This window comes from Emydura macquarii, unplaced genomic scaffold, assembly GCF_026122565.2.
Source record: "Emydura macquarii macquarii isolate MOO-44397 ecotype Brisbane River unplaced genomic scaffold, CSIRO-AGI_Emac_v2 contig_2481, whole genome shotgun sequence".
Lineage (NCBI taxonomy): Eukaryota > Metazoa > Chordata > Testudines > Chelidae > Emydura > Emydura macquarii.
Window position 1 is genome coordinate 163,631 of NW_027132618.1, and position 14,181 is coordinate 177,811.

Consider the following 14,181-nt stretch of genomic DNA (forward strand, 5'->3'; position numbering starts at 1 on the left):
ATTAATAAGGAATTAAAGGAGGGTAATATAATCAATTCAAATCAACATGGGTTTATGGAAAATAGATCCTGTCAAACCTAACTGGATATCTTTTTTGATGTGATTCCAAGTTTGTTTGGTAAAGGTAATATACTGTGTTATTGACATAATATACTGTAAGGCATTTGACTTGGTACCACATGACATTTTGGTTAAAAAATAGAATGAAATAAAATGTACATGGTGTCCATTAAATGGAATAAAAACCAGTTAACTCATAGGTCTCAAAATGTAACTGTAAATGGGGAATCATCATCAAATGGGTGTTTCCACTGAGGTCCCACAGGGATTGGTTCTTAGCCCAATCCTATTTAACATTCTTATCAATGAGCTGGAAGAAAACATAAAATCATCACTGATGAAGTTTGCAGATGACACACAAATTGGTGAAGTGGTAAATATTGAAGAGGACAGGTCACTGATTCAGAGTAATCTGTCATCTGGATTGCTTAGTAAACTGGGTGCAAGCAAACAGTGTGTTTTTTATATAGCTAAATATATACATCCAGGGGAAAAAATGTAGGCCTTGCTTACAGGATGGGGGACTTGATGCTCAGAAGCAGTAACTCTGAAAAAGATTTGGATGTTGTGCTGGATAATCAGCTGAACTATAAGCTCCCAATGTGATACTATGTCCAGAAGACCTAATGTGATCCTAGGATGTATAAACATGAGCATCTCAAATAGGAGTAAAGAGATTATTTTATCTTTCTTGGCACTGGTGTGACCACTGTTGGAATATTGTGTCCAGATCTAGTGCCCACAATTCAAGAAGGATGTTGATAAATTGGAGGGGGTTCAGAGATGAGCCACAAAAATGCTTTCTAATCTTGTAATCATGCCTTAAAGGAGCTCAATCTATTTAGCTTAACAAAGAAAAGTGACTTGATTGCAGTCTAAAAGTAAGCTATAACACTATCAAATGGCTGGAAGTCAAAGCTAGACAAATTCAGACTGGAAATAAGGCAAGTAATTAACCATTGGTACAATTTACCGAGGATTCTCCATCAGTGACATTTTTTCAATCAAGATTGGATGGTTTTCTAAAAGATATACTCCAAGAATTATTTTTGGGAAGTTCTAGGGCCTCTGTTATACAAGATTAGATCACAGTGGTCGCTTCTTGCCTTGGAATCTATGAACAGAAATTGAATCTAATGCTATAAGTTTCTGGATCCAAGTCCTCACAAAAATGGAGCTTTTTCATCTTCATTGTCAGATCATCCTGCCAAAATGAAAAGTTTATAAAATATGGACCTTGAAGCAACAATTAAAATCACTATAAGGGATGCTACAATATATATGTTAGCTAGGCATTCCCCTGAGCCTCCAGTACATGAGTGCGTGATTGATGTTAGTGCTTAAAAAATAATTTAGAGCATCATTAAACTTGAACCTTTATACACAAAAGCTGTTAGGCATCTCAAATAATTAAGAGAATAATCTTAGATTTATATACAAACTTGTAATTTTTAAAATAATCCAAAACAAGAGCCTTGAATCCCGAGCCCATCCAGTGATTTTAGTTCAAAGTTAAATCTAAAATCTGATGGAACTTATTTTCTTCTTCCTGTGCAGAAGCACTTGAATTCAAAAGGGGACTGTTGTTCTGAAGAGTATTGTGTTGATGATAGTGTAAATATGAGAGGAGCTGATTTTTATGTGACTTATCAATCACCTGGAAGAGCGAGTCTCCTAAACTCAGATAAAACTATGTGGAGATCTCTCATGAGATTGGCTGAAATCTCAGGAAAACAGCTTGTGAGACTTTGGCACCATCAAATCTGAGCTCTCATTCTGATTTGGCTTCAGACCCAGAATCCTAGCCTATACCTAATTCAGATCCAGTCAATGGGATCTGAGCTCTTAACTGTTGCCTAAACTGCCAAATGCCTTAATCATTTTTGAAAATGAGATTTAGGCTCCTAATTCAGTGAGGCATTGCAACACTGAGCACAGCAATGCCTAAATACTTTTAAAAATCTGGGCTTGCCTGCTCGGTCCACCCCTGATTCTTAAAACCAAATATTTTGGAAACACTGACTGTCTGAGGGCCCAGTCCTGCAAACAGTTACAGGAATGAGCAGTACTCTTTTGAAGGGACAATTCATATGCATGAGGGATTGCAGGATTGAGTCCCCGAAGGAGGAAAGGGTTTCCAACTGTTTTGTGACAAAACCCAATTTGAGGATTCTTTGCCTCCAGCTACAGTTGATGAGGTCACCAACAAAGACTGCAGGGACAGAGAACCTGGCAGCCTAAAGGTTTTGTTTCATCTTTAAGGAAAATGCATCTTGGCTGGAGAATAAAGTTTAGAAAAAGAAAAGACATCTATCTATTAAGGTAATTCTATAGGTCTCATCACTGTAGTCTCTTACAGACGTATACAGAATGGAATATATAACCTAGAACGATTAAACAACTGAAGTGTTCCAACAGTTGGTTGACAGAGAAGATTATCAGTGAAGAAGGTCCAAAATATCCCTCCTATCCATAAAAGAAACACACACACGCTCTCTGCAACCTGGATTTACCTATGGCTTAGTGTGACTTGGATGGGCTTCAGATGGACAAAGCCACTCTTGATTCTTCTAACCATACTAGGAAGAATATCTTCCATGAGTACATTGCTCCCCAACTACCCTGACTATTGTCCAGTCTGCTCAAGTAAATGTCAGAAACTCCTACAGCAGAGTTTATGTGGAAAGCAGGTCTCACTAATTATAGTATGTGGTTGTATAATCTCCTTCTGCACTGCAATTTACAAATGCCTCTAGGGTCTGGTGCTTATGTGCAGAATCTACAAGCGATTTAATGTGTGCATTTGTTAGACAATTGGTTAATTTCCATTGTATGTCTGAACACTCAGTATCTAAATCTTAAAAATGTGCAAAACCTTGCCCCTTTTTAGTATTTGGTATGGTTGATCACTGAAGGTTTGGTGGTCCCATTATATCCTCCTTGGCATACACATTGATTGGATTACTAAAATGGATGGCCAGATAAATTATTCAAAAATCCTTATTCCATTAATTATGTTGCTTCCCCAGTGCAGATTGTTTTTCTTCAGCGATAATAATTGCATGATAGCGAATCACAGGCTCTTCTGCTTCTTGGTGGCTAAAGAGCCTTAATTCCGCTTTTCCTCTATTTTTGATGTTTCTGATTCTGAACAGAATCTCCAATTTTCAGCTCCCATGTACGCAATTGAATGCATGCACCCTACTTAACCTCCAAGGAATTAGTCTTTTGAGATAGCTTCTCTAAAAAAGAAAAAAAAAAAAAAGAATTGTGTACCTACCAACAGTCTGATTTCTTTATATTATCATTTGTCCAAATCTTTGGAAAATCTCAGAGACTCTAAGGTCAGAAGGGACCAATATGATCATCTAGTCTGACCTGCACAACACAGGCCACAACCTCACCCACCCACTCCTGTAATAGACTCCTGACCTATGACTGACTTAAAGTCCTCAAATCATGGTTCAAAGACTTGAAGGTACAGAGAATCCACCAGCAAGTGAGCCACGCCCCATGCTACAGAGGAAGGCGAAAAACACCCAGAGCCTTTGCCAATCTGCCCTGAGGGAAAATTCCTTCCTGACCCCAAATATGGCGATCAACCCCAGGCTTGAGAAGATGCCTGATAATATTTTTCAAATGTGTAATATTTGTATAAATATGATGAGGACGTTTGCAGCTCCTGGTTATTTTAATGTCAGGTTTCACAAACCCACATTTGCTGCTGTCACTGCTCCAGCTTTGAGGGACTGGGCTAAATTTTCTGATTTCAAGCAGAGTAAGAGTTCCTCTTTTAGTACTCATGATTTATCCTAGGTCCTGTGTCAACTTGAACGATAAGTGAATTGTTCCCCGCTGGGTGTTTGCATGAAAATAAATTATAACAAAATAACAGCTTCCACACTTTACAACCCTCTGGTGCCCACTGTTGCCTAAAATTAAAATGTTTTTTGTTGTTTTGCTGTTTGGTTCTCTATACCGTTGTTATCCCAAGCTGTCTCTAAAAAGAGAACCATAAAAGCAGGGGTGGGAGTAAGTGGAGGTAGGCAGTGCTGTATCAGTGTGCAGGCTGCTAATATAAAAAAAGGTAAAACATCAAAGCATGTTGAAAAGAGTAAGTGAAGATAACGATTTTTTTTGACTAGAGGTTATCTTTCAGAATAATTTGTAGGTGGACTGGAGTGCTCAGAGGGGCTGGTAATAGAAAGAGATTCCCCCACGCTAGACATCAAAAATTTTGTGGGACATTGAGTGTATTGTCAGGAAAATAACTGCAGAAGGCAACTTGAGCAATTTTATGGACAAATGAAAAAGCACAATTGGTTTACCTTGATTTTGCTGATGACATTTTCCTGCTAAGATCAACACCTCACTTAATGGTAGAAAAAACCCCAGCTTTTGGCAGTAAAGGGGACAAAGGAAGACTAGAAGCAATCATTTTACCTACTTAGAGAGTGAGGTGTGAAATGATAGTGCCACCACGCTGGAAGTCAAGCAACGGATATCAATAGCAGCAAACAACTTTCATAAACTTGAAAAGATGTGGAAAGGTAGCATGACTGGTACTGACACAAAAATACACATTTTTAACACCAGCATCATGCCTGTCCTCTTTCATGGAGCACAGTCATGGAAATTTACAACAGAAATTGATAAGAAGATCTACTCATTCCAAAGTAAATACTTGCAGAAGATCTTCAGAGTCCATTGAAGAGAGTTTCTTGCAACATCAGAAATGTAAAGTAATCTAAAGCATCAAACATGGTGTAAGAAGACAAGTCATATTTAGGACACACTTTAAGGATGCCACCAACATGATTTCCACAGCAACTGTTAATATAAACCCCATCTGGAAAAAGAGAGAGGGAAACCTAGAGAAACATTATGCAAAACAGTAACGAAAGAAAGCAAATCCATCAGCATGACACTCAGAAGCCTGAACAGACTAGCACAAGACTGAAATAAATGGCGTAAATTGGTGGATGGCCAAGGTACCTGAGAGTGCAAGAGGATAAAGAAAAAAAAGAGAGAGAGAAATGTTGTGGGGTGGTCTGAAATCTATCCTGACCAAACCAAAATCCTGGATGTGAACACTCCTGAACTCTAAAGTCCTTAGTCCAGATCTGAAGAACTGTAATAGTTTAATTCTGTCTCCAGTAATGTGCTCTGTGTAACTTTTCACTAATATATCACCAGTTTTAATCCAGTACAAGATACTACTGAATAGAGCAGGCCTAATAATTTTCAGTGAATTAGATATTTGATTAATTTTGCCTTTTTTCTGTTATGAATTGTCTGTGAAAAGCTTATGATTGTCTGAAATGTATTCAAAATTATTCATAGCATTCTAAATTTGTAGCTCGTTTGCTGCAAGTGTCTCACTGTAAATATTAAAAATTGTGTCTCATTTGGAGGATATCTCCTAGTGACTACCCATAGTAATGAATTCACTATTGATTTTCCACCAATATTCTCCCCAGTTCACTCGTCTTCTATGAGACTTCATCCCCTACAAAAAAGTTTTAATAAGAAGATGATAGTTCCTTCTAGAGATCTTCGAGCAAAACTCATGGAATTTACAAGATATGCTAAACTTCACCACCAAATCGCTGTACTTTTTGTTGCACCTCTACCTTTACATCATGTGATTATACTGTTAGCTTTTTTAGAGGGGAGAGACTGACTTTTTTTGGTGCCTGTAAACCACAGTCCTGGTGCTATATAAATAAGAAGCAAAAATAGGAGTTCAAAATATTCACACTTTATGGAACTGTTTCAGATACGATATGGGGGAAAAACACAATGCATATTACTTAGCTATCTGGTATTATGCCTTAAGTACAGGGTATGAGAAAGAGGGGGAACTTCTAAAATATCTCAATATTTTCTTATTGAAGATATGTTGCCTAAACTTCGATATTTGGTATTTCATCCAAAGATTACTTGATTGTTCCTTTAATGCTAATCTCAGTTGTTATACTATTCTGATCCAGGTTGTACAGTCATAGTTGCATAAAGATCCAGACTTGCCGGGGGGGGAGGGCGGGGCGGGGTATAAAATAAATATATAATGATTGAACTCATATTAAAAAAAAGATTGGTTCAAACTAAATGTTGACAGAAATGTGATCATGATGAAAAACCCTGCCTGCATCCAGACCCAAGAAAAAATCAAAAGACAAAATGAAGGCATAAATGCAATCGCTTTGGTTACATGTAGAGGTTTTGAGCTAGATATGACAATGAATGATATTTTAGAAGTACTTAGATAGACCCTTGTAAGCTTTTCATATACCTTTTCTTCAAGAAGGATAGAATCAGGCTCTCAATTTATTCCTACGAATGGAAAGGAAGCTCCACATGAGGACTATCGTATATTCCGTTCTCCTAAATTCTATACCCTCACTCAGCTCATTGAATAGCTAGCTGAGGGCATACAAACACTCCACATCAACTCAGCTGTCTCCACTTTTGAAGCAGCTTTGTTCTCCCAATTTTTTTTTTTTTTTTTGTTTGGTTGGATTTTAGTCTCAACACTCTGATGTTTCTTAACAATTAATATGCCTTTTGGGTCGAAGTCTTGAATAAATCTGTGGAGGTGTATTCATTTCTAAGATTCAAAAAAGAGACTTAAATCAAGCCGAGATTCATTATCCACTATCAGCAGATCCCTTGCTCTATATATGCTGTGGTCAGACCCACTGTACAAGCAAAGGAGCTTTGCCCTTTTTTGTGTTCTCATGGATAGATATATATAGATGGGCCCCTTTCATGGGGAAGAGCTCTAAAAGCTACAGCTATCTGACCTGTATTTCCCTTACTACTGCCACCTCTGTTTGGGTGTGATCCTTTCCTCTCTTCAAAGTCAAAATGCAGCATTAAGGATTTCTGTCCCATGTGGGTGATATAGGCATTCCTGGGGCAGACAGGCACTACTAGAATCCTGTGCCATACTAGGATGCTTAAATCATCTTAAAGCATACTAGGATGATTTAAGTACTGCACCCATTTGTCACTTCATCTCTATACCTCTGCATCATCGCTCAATATGTTGTGTGGATTGAAATCATCCAGGGATTTGCTGCTGCATTTACAGTTGCAGTAGGTGAATGAATGACACAAACCATTAATCTTTATTGTACCAAGGCCTTGGAAGCTCTAATAAACTGAACTGTATTTGCAAATCATGTTAATACCCAGCAGTGCACAAACAGTGCAGTGCAAAATAAAAGCCCCAAAATTTGGTAGGTGTAGCCTGACCTATATTTTAAAATTCCATCCCTAGAACATAACCTTTCCTTTGAAATCATCCATATTGTTGTTTTTGTTTCTTGGAGAGATTTACTCAGGCCAGGAAGAGTGGAATAGAGAACTTAACTTGCTGGCTTTAGTTAAAAAGTACAAAGTCTGCTTTTGAGAGCTGTGCTGAGCACCTGCAATTCAAATTAAACCCATGGGAACTGTGACTGCTCAGCACCTTCAAAATCAAGCCAATGCTACATTCCCCACACACCACCCCGATTCTCAGTCCTAACCTATTGATTTGTGTAGTCTATCACAAGATGGATTAAAGGTTTGAATATGCATTTAGATTCCCAGAGAGCGAATGAAAGATATAAGGCATTAATCCTTATTGTATTAAAGCTTTAGTATGTCATGCATTTGTAAATGACTACTAATTGATGTCATTTGAATCTATTAGAATTTCCATTAAGAGGGAAATGATCTTTGCCAAAAATAATACTTGATGCCCAAGGCCCTTCTGATTGGAAATATTCCTCTGTTGTTGTTTTCAGTAAACAAGGCACCTCCTTTAGTTGTCAGTGTGGAAAGTAGTGTGTAAATCTCCCACCTGCCCATATTTGATTTATATGCAAATTCTGATCTCATCTACTCTTTTCCTCTAACATGAGTTTACTAAACATTCAGTTTTACCCCTTTGATGTTGACTTAGGATTTCTTACAGAGAAGCATGCTCACTGCCAGCAAAGGAAAAATCAATGGTTGCAAACACCAAGGGATTAGTGATTTTAGTGTTCCTGTTGAACATTCATGGTGGCAGCTGCATAAAATCTCCATTACAGAACATGCAGTGTGTGATTGAAGTAAATATCATGCTCATTAATCACTGAATCCCTCCTATTTCTTCTAATTATATGATTGTCCTGAATTAATTGTTGTGGGTTTGCACCCTGAGTTTCACTTTGAATTTAATTTAAACCCGAAACAACCTGACCTGCCAAGTTTTGTCTGGTTCCAGGTTAAATTCAGAGTTTCTCATGGTTTCCATCTGAAACCATAACTCATGCTAGTCTTGCTTGTAAGTGGGTTTAGCTATCCCGAAGGGTTCACATCATGCAAGCCAAACTGTATCCTCCTACAGATGTGCCTATGTGGGAAGGGGCTGGAAATTCCCTGAGGTGAATGTGGAAGGCCCCAATTTAGCAAAGCACCTGTTCAATGTCTTCAATAGGACTTAAATATATACTTAAGGCTTTTGCTGAATCAGGGCCAGAGGGTTTTTTTTTTTTTTTTTAAATATTCCCACAGATTTCCAAGACCTAAAAGGAAAAGAATCCCCAATGTTATGGAAGCTTGGCCCGCTGCATTGTTGCTCTAGGTTACTCCTCCTCTGTTGGCCATGTTCCTATGAGAGCCTGGCTACAGTTAGGCAGGCCGGCAGGCAGTGTCTGCACAAACCCCCATCTCAGAAAGGCATGCAGGTATTAAGTCTGTGTGAACACTACTTGGAGCAACGTTTAACTTAGACACAGATATCTGTGTCTATCTATGGGGCGGGGGGGAGGGGAATGTGGCAGACAACAGCTGCAATTAGGTTTAGGGAGAGGGAAGGGAACTGAGGCGCCAGAGCGGCCTTGGAATAGATGCACAGGTTTGTGCTTCCCCTCTGGCACAAAAGCGAAAAGAAGCACTTGGGCCTTGTTCCTTCAAAACAAAATGGTGCCAAATGTTTGACTGTAAATTGTGGGGTGATTGAGATTTTTGGTTTAAAAAAAAAAAGAGAGAAAGAAAATCACCCAACTCTCTTTCACAGAACACACAAGTGTACTGCACAAACTGTCATGCAAATACTGCCTTATTCAGAAAGCATCAAAGTTCCTACAGATGTGTGTGACTGCCTGTATCTTTCTGCTTTTGCATGCTGTTCATAGTAAAGAATTTAAATTTTTATTTTGGTTATATAGAGAGTAAATGACCATCTGTAAACACCAAGGGGATTTTTACTGCTCACAAATAAAAGCAAAGCACCAGATGACTTTTTATTTTCAGTAAATGATTCTTTATTTCCCCACCCCTGGTACAATCAGCTTTGAGTACTTATAATGTTTTATATGCACATAACAAGTGAAAGTTTTTCCTCTATTGCAGGCTCTTCTAGGGGACCCAGCCCTTTAACGATGGGGGCACAGGACACCCTCCCTGTAGCAGCAGCATTCACAGAAACTGTTAATGCATACTTCAAAGGAGCAGACCCTAACAAGTAGGTACCCCCACACAGAGAAATAGTCAACTTCAGGTACAGATCTTTTCAGTGTCATGTTTGGCTCATTAGTCCCTATTTCCAGGGCTCTCTGAGGGCATGAGACAATCTAAACGTCTAGCAGGGCTTCAACACCCTGAAATTGTAAAAACTATCCAGCTGCTTTAAACAATGCTTTCATTGAGGGGCATGCCAATCAATTTTTTTCATATTACTATGCACTTAAGGTTATGTTTTCCTTTGGATGTGTATAAGTCCCATCCATGTTAAAGGAAATTATAGGTGTGAATTAAAAGAAAATACCTCTCTGTTGTCAGTAAAATGTATCAATTATTGTGACCCCATCTTATTGTTAAAACCCAGTAGTTAGTGTGTGGTTTGTTTGGGTTTTTTTTAAACAGTGAGTGAAGAGATTAAAAAACTTGGTGCAAACTATGCATAGCAGAGTGGAGTGGTGTCATGGTCTGAGCAAAACACTAAAAGCCAGGAACTCCTGAAGAGCACCAGCACAGTCTCAATAACAAGGTTGACTCTGACACTGATTCACTATGAGGCCTTGCGAAAATCACTCAACCTCTGTATCTCATTTTCCACATCTGTAAAGTGAGGAATATGTTTGCCTGCCTGCCTACTTTGCAAAGGTGTTCTGACAATTAAGTCTGGATAGCATTTTGAAGATCATATTTTATATAAGATTCTTGAGTGGGAAATCAGATCTTAGAGTACTACATGTAGATAGGTACTACTAGGTAGATACTTACCCAAATAGCCAAGTTCAGAAAAGGATTTGGGTCTAGATTGATCTGAATCTTCCCCAAAGTCAAAGGGCATTCAGATCTGGTATTAAATTTTGTGCTCACCTCTAGCTGAAAGTATTCCCACAAAACAAAAACACCCAGTTCTTGAATGATGTTTCTATTGGCTAGACAGGAGTTACTGTAGTTAAAGCATATAGGGTAAAATCCTGGCCCCATTTAAGTCAATAGCAAAACTCCTATTTATTTAATTAGGGCCAGGATTTCACCTGTAGTATCTGTGTCTAGAATACACTTCCTGTTGATAATGGAGATTTATACAGCATGTCTATTCTGTACACTGAAATAGGCCATCTTCTATTAATGTTCTTATTGTGAGATGTGTCTTATTGCTTTCATTTTCCCAAAGGTAGTGGATAACTTCTCTTAAGTTTAATGGGAAATCTACTATTCCTGGAAATCTGAGGAGCTCTCTCTCTCTCTCTCTCGTTTTGTATTTTGGACAGTGAGGTATAAAATCAATTTCAGTTTCTCCTGTCTCATTCTCTTTACTGATGACACTTACCAGATTCTCATTTGGCCCTCTGTCTGTTTCCACCAGACAAGTAAGAGGTCAGAGTCTTTGGTATAATGCTATTTAAAGGGGAAAAGCTCTTGAAGGGCATCCAATGTGATTGTTTAGGAGAAGAGTGTCAGGCTGGTGGATTGCACTCAGCTTCTGTGATTAAAGTCTGGTTCTGATTTTTTAGCACAAACAAATGCTGGCAGGGGAGAGCACAAAGGAACACTAGGGGGAAGAGAGAAAAGAACAGCAAAAGATAAGAAATCTAAGGATATGTCTACACTGCAGAGAAGTTGATTTATTTTAAATCAACTTTCACCTGCCGAATTTCAGAAGTCGTTGGAGCGTGATCACACCACGCTCCTTCTGTCAGGCTCTTGCATCCCCACTCGCCATGCTTGGGTCGACATTCAAAGCAGTGCACTGTGGGTAGCTATCCCACAGTGCAATTAGCCGCAGAGGCTTTTGGGAAGGTGGTTGTCCTCCCATGATGCAACATGCTCCCTTCTCCTCCCTTCTTGTCCCAAATAAACAGCAAATGCTTTTTCGTGCCGTTTTTCTATGCCACACACACACCGTTGCCAGTGCAGAGCTGAGCAGGCTCTATGTCTCTCTATCATTGTGAGCATCACAAATACCTCACGACTTATCCTGCAGTATTTTCAAAGGCAAGACAGGAGCTGCAGCATGGAAAATAGCGATGTTACTGAGGCCGTCCTGCTACAAGCCATAGAGCGAAACAATTCCCATTTGCTGCAGGTTGTCACGTATCCTCTTCAGTTGGTGGAGTGCTGGTTCTGATCCTAGGAACCAAGCACAGACTGGTGGGATCGCGTTGTTATGAAGGTGTGGGATGATGAGCAGTGGCTGCAGAACTTTCGTATGTGAAAGGCCACTTTCTCTGAACTTTGCGCGGAGCTGTCCCCAGCCCTGAAGCACATGAATACTCACTTCAGACCAGCTCTGACAGTGGAGAAGCAAGTGGACGTCACTCTGTGGAAGCTGGCAACCCCAGACTGCTACTGGTCAGTTGGGAATCAATTCAGAATCGGTAAATCCACCGTTGGAACTGCTATGATGCAAGTGTGCAGAGCCATTAATAGACTTCTGCTACAAACAGTAGTGACTTTGGAAAATGTGCAGGACATAGTGGACGGGTTTGCCGCAATGGGGTTCCCAAACGCACACATCCCTACCCTAGCACCTGATCCCCTTGCTACAGAGTACATAAACCGGAAGGGATTCTTCTCAATGGTGTTGTAGGCCCTTGTGGATCACAAGGGACATTTCACCAACATCAGTGTAGGGTGGTCAGGAAAGGTGCATGATGCAGGCATCTTTAGGAACTCAGGTCTGTTCAAAAAGATGCAGGCAGGCACTTTCTTCCCTGACCAAAAAATAAACATTGGGGATGTGGAAATGCCAATAGTGATCCTGGGGGATCCTGCCTCCCCCTTGCTCCCTTGGCTATTGAAGCCCTACACCAGGCACCTGGACAGTGAGAAGGAACATTTCAATAACAGGCTCAGTAAGTGCCCACTCCCCTTCTTTCCCTGCCCAAGTTATAAATGAATAAAGATAGATGTTTTTTAAAGCTGCAAAGTTTTATTTTTGACCTGTTTCTGTGGGGGGGAAGGAAGAAACTTTAACATTGTAAAGTGTCACTGTACAAGCAACAGTGGTTGCATGCAGTTCTTAAAGGGGCCGTCAGGTCTTTCTGATCACCTCCACCAGTGTGGAGTGCAGCACATACTGCACCCTGCTCATCCTCCTCCTAGAGCGCTTGGGGGTGGGGGTTGATAAGAAACTGGTTGTCAGTTGAGTATTTTGGAAGGGCTGCAGAGGGAGTCTGTCCTGCCACTGCTCTCCGTGAGCTCTATCAGATGCCTCAGCATGTCAGACTGATCCCTAATAATACGCAACATCTCCTGTTGCATTGCACGCTCCTGCTTCTATGCTGATATTCTGTGTTCCATGTCCATGCCTAGTTTTTCAGACAAGGACATCCTCTAGGCTCTGAGTTCTGTGTCAGCAGCCGCAGAGGCGTTCATTAGTTTGCTGAACATGTCATCCCGTGTTTTTGTTTTTTTCCACTTCCTAATCTGGGAAAGTCTTTCAGCGGGAGTTCTGCAAGGTGGGCTGAAGGCCGATGTGTTGACTGCTAAGAAAAGAAAAGCACAAAGTTGCCATTGTTAGCTGACCCCATGGAGTAAAAGAAATATTACAGTGTAAAAAGAATTCCCCTTCATGTTCACAAGCCAGACCCTCATTCCAATCTGTATGTATTGGATGGGTTGGAGTGGCTTTCCAGACATGGTAAGCAAGGGACCTTTGTATCCATTATAGAGAGGTCTCATTAGCACTAAACTTCACAACCCACACTTAAGCAAGGAGAGATCACTGGGCACCCATTTAACATCCTAAGGATGGGTTTGGGAGGAGGCGGGCAATGTAACAGGATTAGAGGACGCTGTGGGTGAAGTGTAGCGGCAGAAAACATAGGGCAACCAGTGTCCTGACCCATAATGCCCATGGCAACAATATCATGACTAGGAATTGTCTTGTGTAGGTGCCCAGGGACACCGTCCACAGCAGGGGAATAAGATTCAGTGACTATATTGGTCAGGTATTGTAAACTTGCGCCATCTTCCCTAGGTGACCATGTGTGATATCAGTCTCCTGAGGGTAACGAAAGCAGAAAGGGAAGATTTGCTGCAAGCATTGGGGTACAAGCCTGGCCCTTATGCTGCTATTCTGTGTTCCATGATGATGCCTGTTCATTTAATAGCAGAGTGGCGGGGTAAAGTTTCCTACATGGCAGAAGAAATAAGGCTGCCCTCCCCAGAAACCTTATGCAAAGAATTACAGTTTACCTACATGAAAATTTCCTTGAGATATTCATGGAGGATTCTTGGCACATAGCTGGGCACATAAATAGTCTATTTCAGGGGTAACCCTCTGATGAAGTTTATCAATATCTAGGAAGCCCATCCCCTCAAAAACACAAACTTCTTTTAAGAAGCTGGACTGGGGACATAACCACAAAAATAAGATTTGCCACACACACTCACCAGATGTGCCTTCCCCGGCATCTCAATCAGTCCTGCTGTCCTGTGTGTGGCGGGGCTGCCCTAGGGTAACGAACAGGTCTGGGCTTTCAGGGAGAATGAATATCCCGCTCTCCTGCACCCTGCTCTCCTCATCCTCCACCTCATCCACAGAGTCCTCCTCATTCGTCCTGGCCTGGGGTCACCGCCGAGAATTGCATGCAGCTCCTCATAAAAGCGGCACGTCTTTGGTGA

General features: G+C 40.5%; 1 protein-coding gene across 1 annotated transcript in view; it reads left to right on the forward strand.

Moving 5' to 3' along the window:
* The window catches only part of SGIP1 (SH3GL interacting endocytic adaptor 1), a 168,623-nt gene that overhangs the window by 143,218 nt on the left and 11,224 nt on the right, over nucleotides 1–14,181 (forward strand). Inside the window, exon 20 of the mRNA XM_067563332.1 lies at nucleotides 9,451–9,562. Within this exon, the coding sequence (XP_067419433.1) occupies nucleotides 9,451–9,562 (112 nt within the window). The remainder of the gene's footprint in view (nucleotides 1–9,450; nucleotides 9,563–14,181) is intronic.